The sequence below is a fragment of the Phocoena sinus genome, chromosome 1 (genome assembly GCF_008692025.1).
Source record: "Phocoena sinus isolate mPhoSin1 chromosome 1, mPhoSin1.pri, whole genome shotgun sequence".
Classification (NCBI taxonomy): Eukaryota; Metazoa; Chordata; class Mammalia; order Artiodactyla; family Phocoenidae; genus Phocoena; species Phocoena sinus.
The window spans coordinates 170904392-170931033 of record NC_045763.1 but is presented as its reverse complement, the minus strand read 5'-3'; the positions used below and the strand labels follow the sequence as shown (position 1 = coordinate 170931033).

Genomic DNA, 26642 nt, shown 5'->3' with positions numbered 1-26642 from the left:
CAAAATAGAGAATGTGTAGTTTAGGTGAGTCAGTTAGTTTCTTACCTTCAAAAATCAGTGGAACGATTATTTAGGGTTTTCAAAGATCTGAATGTGATAATTACAGTATTAGCTCATGATATATTGGTTTTTTTTGGCTATATACCTGAAGATAGGGAATACACTTCCAATGGCTTTCTGGTGTTATAAATATTCCTGAATTCATATGTGACAGAAACATAGCTACAAAAAACATGACAGCCATTATCAGGAAGCCAATTCCCTGTTTCCCAAGCATAAGCACGACATTTATAATTATTGAATAAAGACAGATGTTTAAAATAAGCTGAAATTTAGATTAATGAGACAATGGTTGTTTACACCTACAGCCATACGGGGAACGCTGAGGTACTTATATAAATCACACTAAAGTAGGTTTCTTTTTTTTCTCCGCCAAAAGTCTCTTATGTTAATCTAAAATTTCTAAATCCTGAAAGAAAATCTACAAGCTTTTTGGTATGTTTATGAAAAGCATTAAAATATTTTCATATTGCTGTGTTTGAGCAGCTTAAGAAACACAGGTTCCCGGCAAGACTGAATCTGCAACTTTATTGCTGTCCTCCAAATAATGGTAAAAAAATGGAATAAAATAGCATCATACTGACAGTCTCAAACAAAATGCCTTTCTGAGTGGTTTATCCCAAGGTAAAATGGTGGGGCTTGCAGGTTGGCTGGATGAAAGGCCATATTTATACAGCACAGGAGAGGTGGCACAATTTAGACATTAAAATAGTCCCTATAGGACTTCGTTGTTACTCCTTTATTATGGACTCTGATTCAATTAATTTTCCTTGGTATTGAGACGCTGAAAAAATGTTAGAATCACTTACAGGAGAATTTTGTGAGGTGGAGAAATTTTTAAGAAAAAAAAATGCTACAGAATACTATGCTAGAAAAAAAGAGAGGGTTTGTTTGACTAGTTCTGGCTGCTAGTACAAGAAAAATAAACTGACTAGTTCTATAAACTTTTTAATCACCAGTCATTGCTTGAAAGTAGGTCACCTCCTCTGCCTCACAGCAGAGAATGTGGAATACAAATATCTCTATATAAAAACATTAATGATTATACTTCTAAACAGCAGCAACAGAAATGCTGCTACTAATTAATTCAGGTAAACTGAATAATAATCCATAGCCATAAAGTATACGTCTAACATCCAAAAGTATAGAATTTGAGCAATGTTGATGATAAAGTTTTAGCATTGCTCAGCATTCATGACTAATTAATAATTCACAAAAAGCAATTTGAGACACGAAAGATATAAAACACACTGGCTTCATTTTAAAAATAATTAACCAAGTAAATGTTTTACATTAGAATCACTATATGGTTTCCAAATAAAAATTCTTCCCAAACCATCACTGCAAAATCTTTCATCTAATTATGAGAGGTGCTCTAATGGGAAGTCCATGCAAGCTAATAAATTCTCAGAAAATTTCTATCCCATCTCCCACTTTGGTTTTCCAGAGAGCAGGGCACGGGGTTCCTCAGGGTTTGTGACGACGATGCCATTTGTCACACAGAATCATATTTTACAGTTTCACAGGGGAGTAAGCGAGAAGTGAATGGTGTTATAAGGAAGAGGGGTACATTCGCCATTAAAAGTGTGAAATGTTAAATGCCATCATGAAGACAAATAGGAAAGTACAACTTCATTGTTGAAAACAATCCCCCTCCTATCAGTCCAAGGATTCATGCATCAATATTGTAGATGAACTGTTAATTACAAAATCAATTAAAAATTATTTCTAAAAACAGTCACGCATTCCTGGCTCTCATGGGGGCAATTTGGGCAGAAGGTCTCATCTCACTAGGACCACGCCAAATCACGAAGTCGTCATCCACAAGTAAGCAAAAGCAATCTGGTTTTTCATTTTTCAGCGCGGCTGAGCCCAGTCTGAGATTGATCGTCACATATGGCCCCAGAAAACAAACTGTCAATACCTTGAATGCTGCAGAATTTGAACAAATAGCCGTCCGCCCATTCAAGCCACTCATTGCATCCCATTTAACAGATTTTATTGACAGTTTCCTTCTTGTAATTAAAGGGAAAACTACTGGCCGGCAACCAAGATAAAGTTCAAAGATAGGGTCAAAACAAAAGCAGATGGAGGGGCACGGTGTGACTGTCAATGGTACATAGCATCAGAGCGTGTTATTGACATGCAGGTATCTAAAGATCAGCTCGTCATTAAGGAGGGATCTATCCTGGACTTTATGCAAATGCTAAGAGAGACTTAAGACCACAATCAGGCATCAGGAGAGGCACAAAGGGAAAAACAACAAAGCACCAACGATTTTTACTTATCAGAGGTTGCTCCCTATTTTAGTACATTTCAGTTCTCATGTAAAGACCAATTTATTCTCATAATTCTTAACCCTTACTGCATAGGTAATACCCTTGAGGGAAATACTCCTTCAGCAGAACTTGACTTTTAGAGAATTCCAGAATGGAAGAAAACAGAGTATTCTCTGATAACCAAAGTGAAAGGCAACACTACATATATTATTCCAATTACAAAATTTGCATTTTGGGGGAGCGGGGGAATGATTTGTATTTGTAACTCACACTTATTTTCTCTTGTGCAAACAAGACACAGGAGCTAATTTGGTCCTGAGTGTCCATTTACACCACATGCACATGAGTTTTTGCTGTGCCATGGTTCATGTTAGTAAGTGAATTAGGTGGTAGAAGTGTCACAGCTTTTAATAAACAAACAAAATAAAAATAATTCCCTTTAAGTTGATATTCCTTTTCTTCTAACTTTTCACTAGAAAGCTACAATGACTATAATTTTGCTGCCTCAGAATTTACAACTGGGTCTAGCAAATCCCTGAAGAAGAAAGAAGTTAAGGGAAGGGGTAAAACCGACATATTAGAAAATGTAACAACGGGCCATTGTCAATATGCCAACCTGAATTAGCAAGAGCGATTGCTTTGAGGGTGACAAATTCTTCTTTCTCCAGCTTCATGCTCTTGTATTTCTTTACCAGCTGCAGGATAGCATTATTTAGGTCAAGAAGGCCTGCTAATTTAGACTGGTCTTCATCCATTATATAATCGTCTGCATAGACAAGTTCATCCTCAAAGGAAAGAGATCGGTACACGACACCAAGGATCAAAATTTCCATCCAAGCACTCTGCAGAAGGCTCATCTGGTCCGCCAGGGACAGCGTGGAGAAGCCTGCATGGGAAGATGGGCAGATCGAGTTACTTTAAAGCCATCATTTCATAATACAACGCTAGTTTCATACGGTAGTCGTCTTCTGCATCGGTGCTCAAAAATTTGCTGAGCTTTGATTAGCCACTCTTAAAATTTCCCCTGATCATTTTGCCAATGGCAAAGTAAAAGTCACAAACCAGCTTCAACTTGTTGGCATTTTCTCAAGGTTTTATAGACACAGCTGAGAGGAATATAATAGAAAAGAAGTAGTTTTGTTTCTTTCACTTGAGAAGGAACTACTGTGTAATGTTGAAATATACTTGATTTCTAGGGGAAGTCTTCATGACTGTCTTACAGGGAGTCAAACTTTCAACTACCTCATCTCTAAAAACTACTATTGATAAACACCATGAAAGTAAAAAACCAAAAGCCCCAAATAAAGGAAAACAAACAATGTAGGCCACACAGCAGAGTGCAGTTTGGAACCATTTCTCTGTAACAGTCACAAGCACAGTGAGTATGGAGTATGCTTACACCCAAAAGAGCCTTCTTAACTGGGTCTTTTGCCCCCCTGATATCTAGCATGAATTCCTTTTTTAAATGGTGATTATTGGTATAAAAGAGGGTAGAATCTTTTGTAGCCTGGCCTCCTCACCAAATAGAGAAGCCACAATTTATTCTTGATATTAAGATCCAGTTATTAAAAAAAGTTAAATATGGAGGCAACAAGGTGTGATGGACAGAATATGAGCAGAACCTGATCCTGAACTTAAATACTGGCTCCACTGAGCTACTGGCTGTTTCACCTTGAGCAAGACAATTTGCTTGTACCTTAATTTTTGTTTTGGGGAAGTATAAAAGAAAACCCAGCAAAACACTAATATATAGTATGCATTCCATAAGTGTAGCTGTATGATATATTATTTTTATCTGAAATACCTGGATGACTGCTTCAATCCTTTACAAAAATCTGGTCTGTATTTATGCATAGATGTCTAAAGTCCCTTCTGAACTCGAGGAAACACAAGCAAAAGAAAAAATTAAAAAGAAAACGTGGTTCAAGAGGGAAAGATGAAGTAGTACAATTAAACTTACTTAGGAGTAAAGATATATATGTAAATTTTAGAGGAATTAGACCCAGACTCTAAAAGGAAGTCTTAGTGGAGAAACCTGATGATCAACCACATACGTTTTCCTAAAAAAAGAAATGTTTCTTAAAACTTCACTTTCATTTCCAAGGTTATGCTCAGGAATTCCAAGGGTGACCAACCATCTCTATGGTTTTTGAGGACAATGGGACCATGATTTAAGGTCCTGCTACCAATAATTCTACAGAAGGAAGGAAATATTAATAATGCAACTTGTGATATTAGCAACTACAGCATGGGAAAGAAAAGGAAATGATTTCCTGGCCCGCTGGAGAAAACTAGTGGTTTGCCATTTGGCACCATTAACTACAAGCGTTTAATAAAATCATCAAGAGGGATTAAGTCAAGCTTTTCTTAAGGGGTCTTAGGGCCTGTGTAAAAAGCATTTCTTTCATTTTTTTTATCAAGCCGCTTACATATTACTTAACTGATCTTCTTTTAGACTATGTCTTTTTTTCCATTCTTTTTTTTTTTTATCATTGCCATGTGAGGTTACATTCATAAACATCCTCTTGGCATTAGAGATGTAACAACTTTTAACAGGGATTCAAAAGAGAAGAATAATGATCTAATCTGAGTAGGTGCCGTTCCATTTGCTCTCGAGGTTGTTTTACAACAAACAAACCAAAAAACAAACAAACAATACGGCTCTTTTTTTTCTATTCCCCCATCGCAAGAAAAAGACGTCACGCAAATTCAAATATCTAAGCTAAGAAAAGGGATGGAGTAGGGCTTTCTTTTGTAAATGAAGCAGACAAAAACATAATCGTCTAGAAAGTTCCGAGCAGAAAGGGATGGGTATTTTCCATTTGCCTTCGTTTCCTTGTTCCTTTTCAGGCTCCCAAGCAGCAGTTTTTCTGCAGCAGCAGATGGACAGAGCGCACGGCCTGCAGCACCTTCCCGTGACAGCCCTATTCTCCCTCCCAGACACTGCTGTTAGTAAATAGATTTACACATTCTCCAATCTCCACACATCTTTCTGCTGAATAATTAAAAGCAGGATGATTAGTTTATTGAGTGGAAGGAGGAACTTTTTTATTGAGGTCCATCCACGATTTTATCAGGGCCAGCACTTTTACGGCTGTCAGGAGGATGCAGGCCTCCAATTCTTCTTATCTGACTGATTAATACAAACGCTGTTTCAGGACGCATTAATTAACAGATACAAATCTACGTTCTCATGGAAGGATCAATACGGAGAAGAAAAGAGGCATCAATGTGAATTTAGTGCTGATGATGGAGAAGGCGCGCTATCGACATTTACGCGCACGGAAACTGTAAAGTTGCACGGGGTCCCCTTTGTCCCTGTGATTTACAAATGAACAATTTTTCAGCCATAACAATGTTTCACACATTTCTTGGGGGTTTAATTAAGCAAAAACAATAACATTTCATTTTTTTAGGTTGATCCTGCAATTTGATTCTTCTAGGTGGATGGCTCTGTGTGTGTGTGAGAGAGTGTATGTAAACCAAACTTTTCCTTTCAATTCTTAATGAAACAGAAAGAAGGAAAAGGGTAAAGAAAAGGTTCTCCTTTTGGCGGGGGGGGGGGGGGGGGGGGGGGGGGGGGGGGGGGGGGGGGGGGGGGGGGGGCAGGTTGGGGAGCACATAAAGATGGATATAGCACAAAAGGTCTGTTGGATCACCTCAAGTCTATTTCAAGCTGATTAGAGGAGGTATAATTTTTGCAAAACCATAGGGAAAAGAAGACAACCCATGCTTTACACAATATAAAAAAGCCTGAACTTTTTTATCTCTTCTTGGTCTAGAAATAGCTGGATTCCAACAGTTTAACCCTTTCCTCCCAAACCTCTGCAATCTAGAAACTGTCACAAAGAGCTGTCCGGCCCAAATGCCTGGATAACAGCCTTGTTAAACAGCCTTGTTATGAGCTAGCCGTGTTCACCTGAGCACTAAGGAGGCTGAATACCTAATCGAGATGATATTTTAATTCCTCAAAAAATTTCTCCCTGGCCTTGAGGAGTGCTAGTTCTATTTTACATTCATAAAGACACGTGGATAAAATGATAATTTTATCAGTAGTCCTGAGCAAAGTATAACAACCTAAGTGACCAAGATCTAGATGAAAATGTATATTTTAATAAACTGAGTCTAAGGAATTTTCTAAAAACGCTATGGCTCCATTGGCACACGCATGCTTGCATCCAAATGATAATTACTTGTTTGTGCTTTTACTGGGCATTTAGTGGTGTTTTATAGCTCTTGGGCTACAAGTTCGAGGTCCTCAGCATCTATAAACTTTAGCTATCTTTGGAGAGAAACCCCCTTCCGAAGTGAAATAAAACATGCTTTGGGGCTTCCCTGGTGGCAAAAAAAAACATGCTTTGCGGTGGTGTCATTGGAACTTCATGTTTTGTACATCCCAGGATCTTAATCTTTGGTGTGTGACAGGTTATAGTTTTAAATGTTCAGCCATATTACAGCTTTTTAAAATACACTGGTATCATGGCACCTTTTTTCTTCCCCAGCTCCAGCCCATTCCATGCATATCGCTGACAACCCTGATCTCTCTTCATCTCCATCCTAGGATCAGTGCCCTTTAATGTATCTCAGGCATTCTGCAGGCAGAATGACTCGCTACCTTAACCCACAGTTAAATAGCGTGTTTATCTGCAATACAGTGTGCTCCAAATAAACCAGATGACGCTGGGGCATAACATCATTTGGAAGGATTGGAAAGCTTCTCAAGAGGCAGGTACCCCTGAAGTAATAGGCTGGAAGAAACCACGTTTTGTGCCAACCCTCTTTCCTTCTTCTACTGGAAACTTCGGAGGTTGACAGTGGTGCTATGGCACTTGTCAACCGTTTTTATTTATTTATTTTTTCTTAGCCCAGCAAACGGATGCACTTTGCAGTCAACTTACAAAAAAGGGCTAAGCATTTGAAAGTGTGAAGGGCAAAAAATATCTGACGGCTAGTCTTCAAAAATACACTTTCATTTCAGAAAGCGTAAATGTTTATTTCCTGAACAGAGTGTTGACAGAAATAGGCTGCCGTGAAGGCATTTGGGTTTAACCCCTGCTAGGCATTTTCTTCTCAGCTGCTTCCTTGAAACAGAACAAGGCTTTTACATCTTCAGGGTGTCTGTTAATATCACTTAATCATGGCACTGATTTGCCCGCCCACAGTTTTTTGAACTGTAGGGTCTCTGTTCCACCAAAAATGGACACTTTTCAGCAAATAGCATAGCATGCTAAAATTATAATTCTGTCATAATGACTCACTGAGACGACAAACGAAGTTCGCTGAGAGAAGCTGACTGAGCAACATGGCGTCAGCTAGATGCTTCTTCTCCCATATAAATAAACCTAGTATGGACAGGAACTAGGGGAGAAGAGAGAGAGTAACAATAGCACGGAAATTTGGTCTCAGTTATCAATAAATGCACAGATGCTTCTTCTCCCATATAAATAAACCTAGTATGGACGGGAACTAGGGGAGAAGAGAGTAACAACAGCACGGAAATTTGGTCTCAGTTATCAATAAATGCACAGATGCATAAGCCTTGTTAGTGATAAACTTTCTCTTTTTAAGTCAGCTGCTCTTCTCAAATAGCAGCAGACATATCATTTGTTCTATGATTCACAAAACACACAGCTCTGGGGCTTGTAAAATATATATAAACGAGGACCTTTTTTCTCTTTTTTTTTTTTTTTTCCATAGAGATGGACTTCACGGACTAGAACTCAGTAGAGGCTAGAGGCAAGCAACTACAGATGGTCCAGTGCCAAAGTGAAAGCTGGAATATCCACTTGGATCTACCAGCAGCATTTTCTTTAAACATTTTCTTTATGAAAGATGATAATAATTATCTCTATTATATTATAATATCTCCTTATTATATTAGTACCTAAGCATTAGATACAATACATACAATGCTACCCTTTGAACCTTTATCCCGTTAGCCTGACCCAGATATTAATAATTGAGATTCACTAACAATTGGTTTGGGTGAAATGTAAGAATAACTGACAAAAATGGGATCACTCCTTTCTTCCCAATTTGATCATTTGTTTTAACATTTGTGGATTCCGTAAGATAGCTGTTTCTTTAATTCTGTTTTCATACTCCAAGTGGGGTTCACAGAGATGTTATGGAGCCATTATTTTAAAATAGTGGCTTCATGGGACAAATGTGAAAATCTGAAAGACAGAACTCAGATTCAAAAATTATATCTATGTGGGAGAACTGATCACCATCTATATACAGTTTAGTATAAGATCTGGATAGTTGCGATAAACTAAAGAAGGAGAGAGTAGAATTGGACGGGTAGCATCCGCCAGTCCAGGGCACCATTATCACTGTTCACCGAGCTGACAGCTTTGACTGGCCACTGACCAGTCATGCTGATGATGTGAACAGCCAAATAAGTTTGCAAGGGCACCGAAATTGAAAACATGCCCCCCTACCCCCATGGCACTGGTGAAATGCTGTCTTTTATAAGAAACAATTGTTTCTTATTTCCCAGTCCAGCTTGCTAGAAACATTAAAAGTGTAACAGCAGCTAAGGAAAAATGTTCCCAGGTGGTAGCATTGGAAAGCCTCAAAATGATGACAGGAATTTTTTGTTGGTTTGTTTTTGTGAGTGGGCAGTTTTAAACAACTGCCAAGCTTCTTTGAAAAAAGGACCAGAGAGAGGGCAGAAGAATACAAAATAAGAATACAGAGAACATCTACAGGGAGGGTACAGCTTCTCTTTGCAAGTCCCACTTACCTACCCGCTCTGAATGCCTACAGAGGAGCAAATAATTCCCTTAGTCTTTCCCAAACTCCTTCTGACCTGGCCTCAACTTTACTTCTCTCCTTTCATCTAAACCAAGAAGAAAGACAAATTGTGGGGGAGCATGGAGGCGAGGATGGAGAAGCTGCTTTCAAGGAGGGACATCTAATAGCTTTCTTTTCCTACAAGCTTTTTTTTTTTTTTTTTTTTTTGGTACTAGTTGAAAACAAGCAAGTTCTGCCTGGAACACTCTCCTTTTTGATGTGACTTAAATTTGTTTGGCCATGAAGAAAAAAGGAAGGCAGCACCATATAATATAGGACTCTTAAAACAAAAATCTTATAAAAGGGTACTGTCAGTTTCACTTTGGGATTAGATAGATACAGAGGAGGGAAAAGCATCATTCTGAAGCTACATTTCTGATTTGGAAGAAAAAGAAACTGTGCTTGAATCTGCCTTGCTTTCCCCAGTGGGACTGGTCAAGAAATACCATCATCGTGCATTACAGGGCATGGACCAGTTGTCCAAGGAAAATCAGTCCAGCCTGGGCACCAGATGTGCAGGCACCATCCTCTTCAGGAAATTCCCAAGGAGTCTTTATCAAATTGGGTCTAATTCTTGATGTAAAAGTCAAACTTCCAAAATAAACACAAATCGACTCTGTCTTGAACTTCGGGGATCTGTAAGGCTGATAGACATTTCCGCAGACTTCTGAAGAGTATGTAGGAGACTTATAATGTCAAATACCCAAAAGCTAAGGGTTTACTGCTGTGGCGTGATAGATGAGGGAAGAGGCTGGTGTGGGGAGCAGAGACCTTGAGGTCGGGGGATCTGGGTTATGGTTCTACCCTCGCTACGACCAACGGTGTTAACTTGGTCCCTGCTGTAAGCGGACTTGTGGCCCTCCAAAAGCTGTTGGAATCCTAACTCCCAGGACTGTGAATGTGACCTTATTTGGAAACAGGGTCTTTGTGGGTGATCAAGTTAAGATGAGGTCATTAGGGTGGGTCCTAATCTAATCTGACTGTAACTTCATAAAAAGGGTGAAATTTAGACTCAGAGACAGACACAAACAGAGGGAAACAATGTGAAGATACACAGGATGAACGCCACCTACAAGCCAAGGGATGCTGGAGGCTACCCGAAGAGAGGGATGGAACAGATCCTTCCTCATGGCGCTCAGAAGGAACCCACCCTTCAGACACCTTGATCTTAGACTTCCAGCCTCCAGACACCTTGATCTCAGACTTCCAGCCTCCAGAACTGGAAGACAACTGTGAGATAGTTGTTTCACCCATCCAGTTTGTGGTACTTTGTTATAGCAGCCCCAGCAAACAAATACAGACCCACAGCTGACTCTTCATCTGTCAAATGTGAAATGTGGACCAAACATCTCTGAAGGATCTTCCAGCTCCAATGCCGTCTGACTCAGAATAACAAACTGAGAGCTACTTACATCAAGCACGAGGCCGTGTGGGTATCGGTGAGCACTTCCCACGAACATCGCTGGGTTGGGAGTAAGTCAACCTAGCATGGGGTGCCACCTCTGCTACCAACTAAGCATGTGACTCAACTTCTCCAATTCCTGCTTTCCCATCTGTAAAATGGGAAGGTGGCAAAAATCTTCCCAAAGTTTGGGTCTAGCCCTACGTTATTTAGGTTTCCAATGGTTCCACTGTAACCACTGATAGTTAGTGCCTCTATGATAAGTCAAGCACCGTGCTCAGAACCATGAGATGATACAACGCCTGCCCTCTACAACTTTACAGTTTAGTAAAAGTAGATTAAAGCACAATGAGGAGAAGTAGGTAGGCGCCATAAAGAATGATCAAAGTGAATGTAAATGCAGAGGAGGAAAGATGGGTGTTTGATTGGACACATCCTCCCAAATGTACCCAACACTTTCTCTCCTTTTCTTCCTCCAGGGTTTTGATTTGGGCCCCCATCGTCTCTTTTGGGATACAGGGACACCAAAATCCTTATGTCTGGTGTTTCCTTTTTCCATCCTACCTGTGGCTATTCAAGCATTCTTTCAAATATGAAATCTAATTATGCTATTCGCTGATCAAAACGCTTTACTGGCTTCCACTTCTGAAGGACAAAACTGAAACTCTCTGGCACAATATGAAATGTCTTTCACTATGTGGCCCTTCTCTCCCTTTCCTGCCATACTTCCTGAAAAATCCTCCCCTGGGAAGTCCTCTGTAGATGGCTTAACACCTTGAAAATTGAGCCCATTTTCCCAACCCCAATGACAAATCCCACAACTTCACTACTTCCCAGATTAACGGCATCACCATCCACCAGCTGCCTCGCTCCTAGCCTTTCAGGGATCTGTCACCAAGTTTTCTCTTTTTGTAGTTCCGACATCAAGTGCACACATTTCTTTCCATCCCTACTGTCCTTATCAGTGTTCCTGTGTAGCATCCAGGGGCATTGACAGTTGTAAGTTGTAAAACAGGATAGTGGAGCTCAAGGTAAAGACATAAGCAAGTAAAGGAGTGGGTGTGATGATGCGCTGCCTAACAGGTATGTCTGTATCCTCAGTGTGTTCCATGATCTCTAAGCTCTTAACAGTGGAGACCTCCTCTTCTTTGCTCCCTGCTATATCCCCAGCACCTCCATCACTGCCTGCCACATAGCATGTGCTTAATAAATATCCCAAGGAATGAATGGAGAGAAAATTCCTTAACAACTCACGGACTGGCTTTCAACAAGAATGGAAGGCTAGCAATAATATTCCAGAGAAATAAAAATTCCAGATACCAGGTCCCTCTCCCTCTCCACAAAAATATCTGAATGCTTAACAAAACAACTGCCTAATGTTTTTTCATAATTCAGCAAGCGTTTATTAAGGCACCGATTATACAAAAAGCTCTGCTTACAAGTGCCTATATAGTATATAGGATTTTCTCTGGAGCCACTTAAACTCTGATAAAGTCCTGCCTAAATTTCTCAACCTCAGCCAGTTCTTTTTTAATTTGTAATTAAAGTTCACATTTTAATCATATGGCCTAACTACTTCCTCCTATATTTACAAGCAATTATTCATAACAGATTCTGTGATAATGTCATGACTTTTTTTCTTTTATTATTTACAAGTATCTGTAATTGATTTCCCTACTTTACCTTAGTTGTATACTTATTTTGACAACGTGTAAATTTATGATCTGGAGCTAGTATTTTAATCCTCTGAAATCCTAACTTAGGTCAGGAACGAAAGAAAAAGCTCACTGCTTCTTTCTACTTGCAGGAATAAAAATCTGTATGTCTACAGTTTTTACATAAATTCTTAGGAGACTCCAAATCTAGCTTTGGTAAAGTCCAAGTAACTCCTAAATCAAAAACAGCAAAGAAAAGGCAATGCAATAAAAATGCATTCACATGCGGCATCTCCGTTTCAGTCCATTTTAGAACAATGGGTTCTCACTAAGTAAATACTCACTTGTCAGAGGTATCTGCAACATGACAGCCATTGGGCAGCAACGAGGGAGCGAGATGGCTTCCCACTTTAAAGCAGCAAATTAGGCATTTACAGGGCTTCCCCGGTGGCGCAGTGGTTGAGAATCCGCCTGCCAATGCAGGGGACACGGGTTCGAGCCCTGGTCCGGGAAGATCCCACATGCCGTGGAGCAACTAGGCCCGTGAGTCACGACTACTGAGCCTGCGCACGTCTGGAGCCTATGCTCCACAACAAGAGAGGCCGCGACAGTGAGAGGCCCAGGCACCGCGATGAAGAGTGGCCCCTGCTTGCCACAACTAGAGAAAGCCCTCACGCAGAAACGAAGACCCAACACAGCCATAAATAAATATAAAATAAATAAATAAAAATGTTACCATTCTTTAAAAGAAAAAAAAAGACATTTACAAACAGCGAAGATGGTATTTGTTGGTTATGACCTTTCACTGTGTCTGTACAAGTAGGTGCTAATGTAATTTAAATGCCATTTAGACGTGTTTCAGGTTTATCAAACTGGTTTGTATAGCCATTCTTATGTAATAATTTTGAAGGGGAACCATTTCCACCTGCTGTAGGAACAAGAATAGCTAGAACCAGCCCTGTGCAAATATCTGGGCAAGTGAAGGAGGATCATTTACGTTAAGAAAAATCAAGTTGGACCTTGAGGAAATCAAGCAGAGGGCTAAAAATATTTTTAATAAGTCACGTAGTCCGTTCACATTATTTTTGTGTGAACTTTGTTTTACCATTTTTTGTACGTAGCTATTTAGCTGAGAGTTTGGATTAATGGGCACACAAATTATGTCCCTTGGAGACCAAAATTCTTCATTTAGAATAGAAATATGGGAGGAAACACAAGATGAATTTTGCTAACATAAATTTTCAGATCAAAATATATGTTTTCTTCACCATCCAAAGTTTTAATAAACTAACAAATAAGTTATTAATAAAGTATGTCATTTGTCAGAGTTTAGCAAGAGAGAGATGTGCCTCTAATCCTGTTTAGAATTGTTGGAAAAACAATCCCAACTATAATTTGGGGTTAACTTTTTTTGTTAAACAACACATTACTGGCATTTTTACTTTCCTTTATAATTTCTAATATTTGATGTTTAATCTGTGTTTCTGACCCCAAAATATAGTTTAAATTAAAAAGAAATTTTTGTGAGTTTTTCTTTTGCCCACATGGAATGTAGTAACTTTTTAAAAAAGGTGAACTGCTTCTCGTGGGAACATTCAACCATTAAAGGAAATCTATAAATAGCAACTTAGCCATGGCTACTTTGTTTTGTTATTTGTGACATAACATAATAATCTTATATTGAAGAATCTAAAAGCATATTCCACATATTGAATAAAATAGGAGTAAGCTGTTGCAGTAGATATATATATTTATATACATTAAATAACTCAGTTTTATATACATATATATATATATACTATATACATATAAAACTACACAGAGTTCATATATATATGAATGAGTTAATAAAATGAAAAAATGAGAAGGGAAGGAGAAATGGTCAACCCACCCTAATCGGATTTTGAATTAAATGCTTCCTATCCAAGAAAGGTAAGTGTTCAAAGTTTCTCCCAATGCACCTGCTTGCATAAATGAAGGCAGAGTTGCTGCCTTATGGCTCAGGGTATTTAGTCAAAGGAGTCTTTTTGTTACCTTTTTCCCATTTGTGAAGGCCACACCTACACACACGTGAAGGCACAGAATGATGGTGGCATTGTGAAAAACTGGGTGATTTCCTGAGCTCACCTAAAAATTTGCAAATTTTATTTCAGCTACCAAATTATAAAAGAATAGAGTTGTGATCATCTTGTGTGCTTTCACTTAAAGGACCAAGAATTGATTCTCTCTGGGATCTCTATGAGAAAATCACTTCTGATTTCTATATTAATTTTATACAACGTGCCCTCAAATCTTTTCAAATATACCTAATTAGTCCCTTGATATAGAAACACAAATTCCAACAAGAGCCCTAATTATGAGAGACTTGTTGTTTGTGGAATTAACATTAATTTCTCCACTTTTCTCACATTTACTACCTACAAGTGAAGCAGAAAAAAAGGAAAAAAAAAAGAAAATCCTTCAGGTGTGCTTTTCTTGATTTTCCCCAAGTAGAAAGATACTACAACTCAGTGTCTCCAACATACGCCCTGGAAGGAAGAGAGGCAGAAAAAAAAAAAAAAAAAAAAACCAGACCCGGGAGGTCTTCTGCATAAATGCAAGTTAAAGGATTTACAGCTCAGGCCATTAAAAACAAAGTGTCATATGTATTGATGAACAAACTTAGAAGAAATATGTTCTCCATGAGATGCATGCCACAGATGTGAAATTATAGCACCCTGACCCTGAAAGTCCACATTCAAATAGTATTAGAAATCCTCACTATCTATGCTTAAAGACCTGGGCATAATTTGTGCTCTGGACAGCATGGAAAAACAGCAACTCTGAATTTCTAGCCCTGAGAGTTCGGTTTAAAGTCAGGCTCTCACAATATTTTTCTCTGGGGCTAATGAAGATCTGTTTACAAATATTTACTCCCAAGTTCACGGCTGGTGTTTGCTGGCTCAAGCCGAGCTAAGTCATTAGGGCTTCGGTACAGGATCCACTGGGGAGGCTACCAGTTATCTTCTCATTGACAACAGAGGCAACCCCTTCGATTTCTCTCTGCCTCCCCTTCTTCCTCTCTACACTGCCCCCCCCCCCCCGATTTGGATAACTGGCCAAGTTAAAAAGAAACGAAAAACGTGAAACAACACAGCTCTTGGAATTTCTCAACCACATGAATGCAGAATTGTTATCAGTCTTGAAATGCTGCCTGTCCTATTTACCACGGATACATAATATACAAACCAAACCTGCAAACCTGCACCTCCTATAATAACTCTTTCAAGACACTCTTCCACTCAAAAGTAGAATGGAGGAGGGAGATGTAGCTGCCGTAAAAGGCTCTCACATTGTAATTCCTCTCCTCCCGAAATGAACGAGAGCACCCACTGCACAGCCTCCCTGTCTCCCTGTTTTGATCTGTTGGGAAGGATATTTATCTTTGTATTCACTATCTCACCTCTCCTCTTTGCTGTGACCAATCCCTTTCATGTCACTGAGATCCTGCAAACAGATCCAGGAAATCCTAGAAATTCCTGTATGAGGTTGATTCAAGGAAATAAGCAAAGGGTTATTAAATAAGAGTTACCATCCAGGGATGAATCTTGTTGGAAGTTGCACCGTTTCCTAACTCCATTTGAGTAGCATTAAGGCTACCTCTGCAGGCAGAGACTCGTAAACGTCTGCAACAGTCCAAAATGAAAGAGGGGGAAAAAAAAGGAAGAAAAAAAGCTGCTTGATTCTAATACACCTAATTAGCCATCGGCAGACCCTTAATCGCATACATTAGGATGATTCCATAGTGGAGATTAATTCTAAATATACCCAAGCAGCTGGTTAAGATGCCATGGATTACAGTGTGGACTGTACTTTTCCACTTAATTAGATATCAAAATTAAGCAGCAACAAGCATTTTGACATAACGGGGATCAAGCCGCTGCTTGGTATCCCAGAGCTGCACTAAAATGACCGCTAAACAGAGCCGCACAGATGGAGAGATATTAAATGCCGCACTGGAAAGTAATTTCAAATAATAAAATATCAATATTTACATTTTAATTACCCCTACTGAGAGCCGCTCTGTCATTTTCACTATTGCCGACACAGCAAGGGGTAGTGAAATGACATTGCAGCTCTGGCTGCAATGACTATTTTGTTTCCATTAAAGAATGACAAGTGTTTTAGAGGCAGTGACACTCGGTGTGTGAACAAGAATGACAGCAGATCAGAAAATTCCTATTAAGGGACTAAATGCCTCAACAAGAGAATTGACTCTGAGCCACAGCACTTCCTTGAAGCACATAATCCCTTCCAAATTTTCTGCTGAAAGTTTATTATTGGGGATGCCCAAGGGAAGTTTTAGTCTCCCATGAAATATTTAGATCGGAAAACGTTATATGATGATTGCCAATTTAAAAACAATAATACTTGACGTGAACAAATATCCAGGAGTTCTGTGTAAATCACAAAGATGTTGGGGGTTTCCTTTTAAAATTTTCTGTCATTGAAATTGACAATACCATTGATCACATTTCCTTGGAACGTATCTATTTCCTATCAAATACATGGATGAAAGCTTGGGATATGGCTTAGAATCATCATAATAAAAATGCTGGGCTTGTTCGCCCTGGGTTTTCATTAGTATTTGGTTGTAGGCAGCCATCTCGATCACAGTTTTCTTGACATGGAAAATAAAGTAAAAACGGGTCACAATTTGTATGGGTAAACGCATACCCATGTGCATGGATGGTACAGATTTTTCTTTAGCTTTTATTAGTATTTAAAAATGGCAAAGTCCTAGCGGCTCTTAGAGACCCTCCCCAAATTTAATTACTCTTTATGGGGTGCAAAGATGAGATTATGGAAAAAAAAAATAGAAGGTATATATGAGATGTGACATGGCTGCATTCACAGGATAATAAATGAAAACAGTAAACTCTTCCTTTGGGGATGACTGTCAAAACTGTAGAGCTCTTGAAAGAATTTTAATGCCTCAGGATATGAGAGAGTGTATAAGAGAAACTCCTTGGTCACTACAGCGGCAGTTAACTGACCCCCTATCTCAGAGCCTGCGTTTATTTAATCTGTAGAGATGAACAACCATAAATGTGATGAATGGCTATAGCGGGAGCCTGAATAGAATTTTTCAAAGAAGAGAAAAGGGAAGTTGGGGAGTGATATAGACCCTTAGCCCTCTTCTACTCCCAATCCTTTTAAAATACCAGTTTTGAAGTTGGAATAAAAACTTGATAACAGGCATGGGAGACTAATGCCAATTCTCTGACTAGGAGATGTTCCTCTTAACACAGAAATGAAAGTGCCTGGGAAAGTATTTCTTAAGCATCCCTAATGCTTTTAGGACAAGACAGATCCCCATTTCTCAGCTACCTGCACCTTTTAATTTCTGAAAGAGCCACGGTTGAAAATCTTAATTAATTGTTCCATACTGCTTCAGGATCATTATGCAATGTAATAAAGGCCGTGTAATTATGAAATTTTACAGCCATTACCAAGGCTGATGGCTCGTATTTCATCCTCAGCTGGACCCGATGGCTTTTAGGCACTCGGCTCCCCTTTGATGAACTACAGACAGATCTATCAGGCCCAAACAATATCCAGGCGAGGCAGCTATAATAGCTACCTACAGATGAAGCCATAGATAAAGATAAACTATAAATCTACACACACAAATGCAGGCACATCGCCTGGGGAGGACAGAGAGAGGATGACACTTGGGAAAGGCAGGCGCTCCCACGAAGGTGGCCTCCTGCGCTTCTTCTGCACTCACTCCAGAATGGGTTGGATTTCATAAAAGACAGTGAAACCCAAGTGTACGTCTCCTTTATTCTCTGTATTTCGAAATAAAGTGAGAGAAGGCAGGGGTGTGAGAGTATATCCATGAGCATTGTACTTAGTGCCTTATTTAAAGGGCAGAAGCTACTCAGATATGCTAACGTCCATTTCAGTGGTGGAAAAACAAAAGGCTAGATATTTAGCATTCTTTTTTTTTTTTTTGCCCGAATATAGCACTAATACGACAACTCAAAATAAGCACACTACAACAAATCAGAGTGTAGCTCATGAGTATCTTTTTTAGAGATATGAACATTTAAAAACACAAGTCAAGAACAACAAAGAGCCACACTGAAAGGCAGACAGGGAAGATATAATTATATTCATGTATAACTAAAACTTCTGTAGCTCGAAAGTGTTTTTCATTTTGGCATGTAATAATCCATATAGCCATAAAACTATGGTCTGCTTCCTATATCAGTATTTCCAACATCTCTCTTTTTTTGTGAATTACGCATTTATGTAGTTCCTTTTAAACAACAAGTTAAATGGAAAAGGTCCACCGGGGAGGTTCATTCGACAACCGTAAGTGCTACACTCCAGGGAGCACCGAGTTCAACTCTGCCTTTGGGATATGGCGGCGACTTCAGTTCTTACGATGGCATCAGCTTCATGCTGGCTCTTTTCATGAATATGACCAGACAGCCAGTCTGTAACATATCCGGGGCGGGGGGGGAAAAGCCCATCGAGGGTCAATCCAACTCGTGCTGCAAGCTACAACGGTGGACCATCTCGGGCAAGAAAGAAAAGGAGAAGGATGTACCTAGGGTGATTTTGAGATTGAAAACTGACAGCCGGGTAGGGTGTATGTGTACAGAAGAGGGCTGGTGCACATAAAAGAAGATGTAAGCTAGGTTTAAGTGGCATCGTTAAGTCTCTGGAAAGCACAGCTTGAAACCGTTCACTAAAAGTATGCATTAAGAGTGAGAAAAACTGGTTTCAGTACAATCTCATCTATTAACTAGCTGTGTAACCTTGAGCTAGTCACTGCATTGCTCAGTTTCCTTATTCCAAACAAAGTTCATTGACCAGATGATCTAGTCTACTGTACACTCCAGATTGGACATTCCAGTATTTTTGATGTTCTTTGTTTTGGGGCAGAAAAAGTTATGGACCCAAAACATCCCTTCCATATACAAATGGTTGGTCTCCCTGCCTGAATTCCTTTCTAGGCTTGACTGTATTTTATTTTGCCAACGTGATCTCACCTCCTTTTTTTGAGAAATAGAGAGAGTTGGGTATAGATACCCTTGACCTACTTCTCCTTCTTGTCTGTACGAGGACCAATTCCTAACACCTTCCTGCTTGTCTCTAAAGAAAAGAGATTGCTGTTTCTTCCCAAGGAAGGAATTTAGTCCCTTCTGCCCCTCTCCTCCTCCCTGAAATGCTCCACATACCCTCTCGCACTCGTAACACATCTTTCTCTTGGTCTTCCTGCCTTGTTTTGCGTCTATCCTTTCCACGTGATACTTTCCATAATTCTGTTTGGCTTTTCCTCTTTTCCCTCTACCTGCTCTCCATTTCTATGGGTGTAACAAGCCTGGAATACCAGCATACACTTCTCCCAAAAGAGCTAGACTTTTACAGATCCAACTCCCTGCAGCCATCCCTGCTGAAATACACCACAGGCAACTCACCTCAAAATATCTACAACTGACCTCATTCCCTGTCCCCTCTAACTTATCCCAATGGATTCCCTAGAGCATGCCCATCAAATACTCAACAAGATATAATCAAAGTTTTGGAGCGATATTTGACTCTTCTCCTATGTCCAACTGTTCCTATGAAATATCTTTGGGTTCCACCTCTTATTTCCAGTCCTACTGCCTAATCTCACCCTTCATTATCTTCCCCCTGAACTGAACTTGTGGTTTCCCTGACTCAAATCTCACCCCTTCTACATCTACATTCAGCAGGGATCATCTCTTCTCTGCTCTTATGATTTCTCTCTGTGAGGTTCACGGAATCCTTCCTAGTCAGGGCTCAATTTACCATTCTTTATTTCTTGTTAAGAATGATGGTGAAGATAAAAATCTGTAAAATTTATTCAGGACCTACTATGTGCCAGGCATTATGCTAAATACTTCCATTTATGGAGTGCCCAGGCATTAGGGATTCAACAAAAGACAAAGTACTTGTCCTCTGGGGGTTTACATTCAGGAGGGCAAGGGGTGAGAAAATAAATAAAAATACAACAGGTGGTAAAACAGTGGCACAATGGAGGAAATAGACACAAAACAGAGGGAAAAAATAGGCACCAGAGAAGGGGTGAAAGGAAGGAGTTATGTTAAGCAGGGCTGTCAAGGAAAGGCTCCCCGACATAGGACCTCTGAGCAGAGCGCAGAGGAGAGGAGAGAGCAGGCGTGCATGCCTCTGTGGAGGATGGAATGGCAAACACACCCTTGCTGGGGGAGGAAGCTTCTTTTTGTGATTCAGAGAATTGCAGAGGCCAGTGTGGCTGGGGACGAAGAGGTGGAGACAACGGTGTTGGTGGGGTCATGGGAACTGGCATGTCACAAAGGCTTTGCAACTTTTTGCAAACTTTTGCAGCTTTTACTTTGAGTGAGAAGGAGAAGCCACTGGGGGCTTTGGGCAAAGAGGAGACACAACCTGACTTGCATTTTAAAAAGATGACCGGGTGCAGGAGAGCAATGAGGCTGCTGCAAGCATTTCATTCTCACCTTAAGGGGCAAATGCTATTCTCTTTCCCACTTTCCACATGAGGCAACTGAGGTAGCAAACCCACTCCAGGTCACGTGGCTAAAAGTATTAGAGTTACAGCCATAAAAAAAGAATGAAATAATGCCATTTGCAGCAATATGAATGGACCTAGAGATGACCATACAAGTGAAGTAAGTCAGAAAGAGAAAGACAAATATCATATGATATCAGTTATATGTGGAATCTAAACTATGACACAGATGAACCTATCTAGGAAACAGAATCACAGACACAGAGAACACAGCTGTGGTTGCCAAAGGACAGGGGGCAGCAGGGAGGGATGGAGTCGGAGTTTGGGATTAGTAGATGCAAACTATTATTTATATGGATAACTGAATCACTTTGCTGTGCGCCAGAAACTAACACCACATTGTAAATCAACTATACTTCAATAAAACTCATTTTTAAAAAAAGCACTAGAGCTACTATTTGCACACATGTCATCTGAGTCCAGAATCTGTAATTGAGCCACCATGCAGCGTGCTTTTCTTCCTATGTTCCCATCATCATTTATTCTTTTCCAGACAAGCCACACTGACTTCTGTGCTTTTGTTATTTCTCCCTCCCTCCCTCCCTTCCTTTCTTTCTTTCCTTCCTCCCTCCATTCTTCCTTCCTTCCTTTTCTTTTCCTTCCTTCCTTCCTCCCTCCCTCCCTCTCTCTTTCTTTCTTTGGCCATGCCACGCTTGTGGGATCTCAGTTCCCCAACCAGGGATTGAACCCAGGCCATGGCAGTGAAAGCCTGGAATCCTAACCACTAGGCCACCAGGGAACTCCAGATATTTCTTTACCTTAGTGTAGAATGCCTTTTCCCTTCCTTTCTGTAGGGCAGATGTCTCTTCAACCATCCATACCTCTCTGAAATATTTTCCTCTAAGTATTTCCCTAATGACCTTAGGGAGAGCGATACCTCCTTCTCTACAGTTTTCTCCTCCACGACTTGGCCCATCATCCTATTATATTGACACTACTGAAGTCATGACCTTTTCTGTGATATCAAACCACTTATTCATCATGGTATCCCCAGGGCTTAGTACATAGGAACAGTTTTGTTTTTCTAACTGAAATATTTGTGTATGTGTGTGTGTGTGTATGTGTGTGTGTGTGTGTGTGTGTGTGTGTGTGTGTGTGTGTGTACGCGCCCAGACCTTGCATGGTCTCAGGACCTAAATAGTCTTAATCCACGTTTGGGAAATAACCAAAGAAATGAGTGGTGGGAAGGGCGAGTGGTCACAGCTTGACTCACTGCACAAGCAGTGAGTGTGTGAGAAGAGCTAAGAGCAAAACGGCTAAAGAGCTTCCTGACACCTATGCCCCACCCCCGTCCCATTACTGCTCCCACACTTCCCCCAAAAGGCTGGAAATTAGAACACAGTGAAGGCTTTCCTCCGCTGCTGCCCAGCGAGAGGTGACTCAGACAGCTGAGTAATTCCTCAAGGGGAATACAGGATAAGCTTGAGAAGCTGGAAGAGTCTGAGAGCGAAAAAGCAGCAAATGCATCCCTTCGCCCAGAAAGAACATGCTAAAAACCTCTTAAAAGGACCCTAACCATCGTCCTATTCCCCAGCTTAACACCAACCTACTGCTCCACATGCTTGGGTTTAATTCTCCAGCGTGCCAGCCACCCCCATTAACAGCAAAACTGTTTCAAGATAACTCTGAAAAGCTGAATGCCACAGCAGGACGATGTTACCAGGTGTTTATGGAACAAAGTACACACGAGCACAGGATACGAAGCCCTGGAAACAGTCTTAAAAATTATCTTACTGAAAATGCTCATTTAAAAGACGAGGAAGCTGACAACCCTTAGGAAAACAAATTCCATCATTATATGAGACATGTCAGTTAACAAAGAAATTTGAAATAGACGCTATTTCCCCTTCCCTAATCGTTCTGGGATATACTGTCTGGCCACATTGCATGTAGAATTTATGCATTTTCATATTTCTAGCGTATCTCATCCCTAAGATAGAGGAGCCTTGTAAGCCCTCTCCCTTATTAACACTTCCTGTAGAATTCAGATACTGCTATTTTCATGTTCTGAAGAATCTCGGCAAAGTCAATGGACTCAGCAATTCCTATAGAATGAAATGGGAATAAACTTCCAAATTCTATGCAAATGAAAACTCATAGATTTGTTATACATATTTTTCACTTATCACCTATTTTTAATTAGAACAAAGAGGTATTACAGACTCATCATTTAAGCGTCCAACTGAGGCTGCCATGGCCATGCACAAAGGACCGTATTTAATTTTTCAACTGGTCTATCTTTTACACCACAAAGGAGGCGCTCAAATATTCACTAAATGTATAAACTCACAAGAGCAAGCTGTCTATATCAGTCAATACCATGTTTGAAATAATGATGTGTTTTCAGACATCTAATTTCTAAATTCAATTTTAATATAAATAAAATTGCTATTTGCAGCAACATGGATGGACCTGGAGAATATTATACTGAGTGAAGTAAGTCAGACAGAGAAAGACAAATATTACATGATATCACTTATATGTGGAATCTAAAAAATAATACAAGTGAATCTATATACAAAACAGAAACAGATTCACAGACATAGAAAACAAACTTATAGTTATCAAAGGGGAAAAGGCGTGGGAAGGATAAATTAGGAGTATGATAATAACAGATACAAACTACTGTACATGAAATAGATACGCAATAAGGGTTTACTGTACAGCACAGGGAACTATAGTCAATATCTTATAATAACCTATAATCAAAATAATCTGAAAAAATATATATATATAACTAAATCGCTTTGCTGTACACCTGAAACTAATATTATATTGTAATCAACTACACTTCAGTAAAAAAAAAACTATTCACAAGGAACTTGGCATTTAACAATTAACAGTAAAGGTATCACTGTAATGGTGCTACACGCTAAACTCCGTTTCAGTTTCTCTGGGATCAAGGCCTGGGAAGTATTTGAGCAACTGAACTAGAGGAGAAACAATAGCTAGGAATAAGGACTCATTCAAAGCCTATTCTATCCCAACGCGAACCTTATTTTATTCTGGTGCTTTTACTAAGGTAAGTTCTTTAGGCAGAATAATTCCTGTTGTGCTCGATTAGGATTTCTTGCTACTTAAAATTTAATGGTTGACGATAGCTAGTGGGAAGCAGCCGCATAGCGCAGGGAGATCAGCTCTGTGCTCTGTGACCGCCTGGAGGGGTGGGACAGGGAGGGTGGGAGGGAGACGCAAGAGGGAGGGGATATGGGGATATATGTATGCATACAGCTGATTCACTTTGTTGTACAGTAGAAACTAAGACAACACTGTAAGCAATTATACTCCAATAAAGATGTTAAAAAATTTTAATGGTTATTTCTTAAAAAAAAAAAAAAATCGAAGAACTTGCTTTTTTATTCCTATTGAAATCTGGCAGTTTTTGAAGGGGTTTCTTTATAACCAGGAAGATGACATTTACTACTGGGGGCGAGGGGACAGGGATTCTCTTTGGAGGCAGCAGCACTAATAAAGGTATGGTCCAATGTCCAAGGTATTCGTCCACGTTTTATTAATTAGGTGGAAAGCCTTTCCCACTGGAATAGTGCAAGGTATTTATTAACACTTCAGCCCACAAAAAGAACAAATGTACAGCAAAGGAGGTAATTATGAAATATACCAATCCCTTTATCAACTTGGCAGGGACAACCCAAAAGACGGTTTCTGATTATGATCTTTTTCATGGTATTTTAATTGTGCTTCTTAACCTGCTAAATTAAAAACTACAGGGCAATCTCACTTAGATCACAGACAAAGGAGATCACATCAATTTGCAACAAAATGTATGAATGCTCTTATCTGCTTTAATTACACCCAGAACTTAACAGGCAAATTCAATAAGATCACAGAAGGATTGAGAGCTAAATGTTATCTCTTAGCCAATGGCATTATCATGCCCATATGTTGTTACACATTATGGAGTGTGAACCTTTGTTTAATAATATGTTTAGGAAATAAGGATACTGAAAGTAAAGGATTGTTCTGAGATTTGAGTCTGTCGGTTATTTTTGTCATCAGCTATCTACGTACCTATTTTTGTCATCAGCTAGTCTACGTACCCTGGCCATGAAAATAAGATGAGAGACAGACAATAAAAAAGACCTAAGTCTTCCTGCCTCTTAAACAAAGCCAGGATATGGATTCGGAATATGTTTTTGAATTTTTATTTTATTCTCTATCTGTAATCATTTTTCGACCAAAATCCTGCCAGAATTAATCTCAGCCAAGCCTTTAGTTCTTCTCAATTAACCCGTTTACTTTTATCCTAAAAGCCCTCACCCCAAACCTTCTTATGATCCCAGAGTGTGATTACAGAGCAGGTTCTTGAGAACTTCAACTACTAAGGATTTGAATTTTTAATTCTGTCCACATCTTTGGAAGCCTAATCCAAGGCCAATGTCCTGGTAATAGTTTGACCTAAAATGTGCTCTTTGGTGACTTCAAGAACTGGAGCTACTACATTCTGTGATGGTACCATCTGCGCCTTTGGGGCTGGATGAGGGGCAGAGAGTTTTCTGATTCTACTACTAATCCTGGTGGAGCAATTCCTATCCCTTCTACGCTACGTGCAAAGGAAACCACTCCTAATGCTCACATCCTACTGATCCCCATGTTTTTTTCGTTTTTCTTGAACTATTTTCTCTCTCCCTCCCAGAGGTGGAGATTCTTATTTAATCACTTCAGCAAGCTTCAAGCTTTTTGCTCTCCTGGAGGAACAGAAGGATGCACCTTTTTTTTGATTCCTTATGAAGTCATCCTTAAAAATTATCAATAGCTCTTACATACACATGTAAGTGAGACATCAACATTTAGTTACGCAAAAAGAGGCACATCCGAGTAAGGATGGACGATGCGTCATGTAGATCCTTAGCGTTCTCTACCAGCAACCAATGTAATGGGACAGTGAAGAGATGGACAGCCATTTGGAAGCTTACGCTTCGATATTATTAAGGAAGCTACTCCTTTACCGTGAGTTAGGACACATCGTAGCATTTATTCCACAATGTATCTTGATTTGTCTTTGACACATCTTTGTTTTTTCCAAATTTTCAAATTTTTATACTGTTTTCCCAAATAGATTTTGATGACTGGGATGGTATTTTAGAAACAGTATATTCCAGCCCCGCCCCCCCAAAAAACTCAATAATGTTGGAGGATTAAATGTTTTCTATCTACTTATTTATTTATTTGCTGATGTAGCTCTAGGTCCACACTTTTGTACAGTTCATATACTCTTGCATGTGCGATGCAGGAGAAAGCCCATTTGAACTTGTACTGGTCTGAATTTAATGTTTATTTCCACTCAAATTATTCTCAGCCAAAGGTAAAACCGCTCTGTCTCCCTCCCCCCACCAAATGGCATTTGGAAATATGGTATGTCTAGAACCAAGGCTTTTATTGGGAGGACTAAAGGAGGCTGAAAGTTCTGCAAAATAAATAATTTCCCACTCAAAATGACAAGAGCACCCGCATTGAAAAACGTATGCGTTAAGTCCATTGGACAAATAAAACTGAAATTGACTATACAGTTGCCATGTGCCAAAATGCACACGGGACCGTCTTCAAATCACTGACAAGGAACTGTATGTTCTGGAATTTCCCACGGCACTCTGATATCCACCCCAAATCCATGTAAGTACATAATTTTTCAGGTTGTAGCATTGTTTTCAAATCTGCCTTCAAGAATCTCATTGCACATTCTTTTATCTGGAATTTTTGGAAATCCTCTAACACCACTTTTAAAAAGCTTTGGGATTAAGATATATTTCTTTCTTTAGCACAGACATTCAGGAAATTTCTTCTATGCTTCTACGAATCCCTGATAGCTCTAAAAGAGAAGAGAACTAACTTCCTTGAGCCCC

General features: G+C 39.7%; 1 protein-coding gene across 7 annotated transcripts in view; it reads right to left on the bottom strand.

Moving 5' to 3' along the window:
* Positions 1-26642, bottom strand: part of ESRRG (estrogen related receptor gamma) — a 643230-nt gene that overhangs the window by 13100 nt on the left and 603488 nt on the right. For 6 of the 7 annotated variants that reach the window (XM_032604485.1, XM_032604480.1, XM_032604500.1 and 3 more), the window contains one exon: positions 2956-3225. In XM_032604485.1, the coding sequence (XP_032460376.1) occupies positions 2956-3225 (270 nt within the window). Of the gene's footprint in view, positions 1-2738; positions 3226-26642 lie in introns of those variants that run through there. The other variant, XM_032604509.1, reaches the window with a different exon arrangement.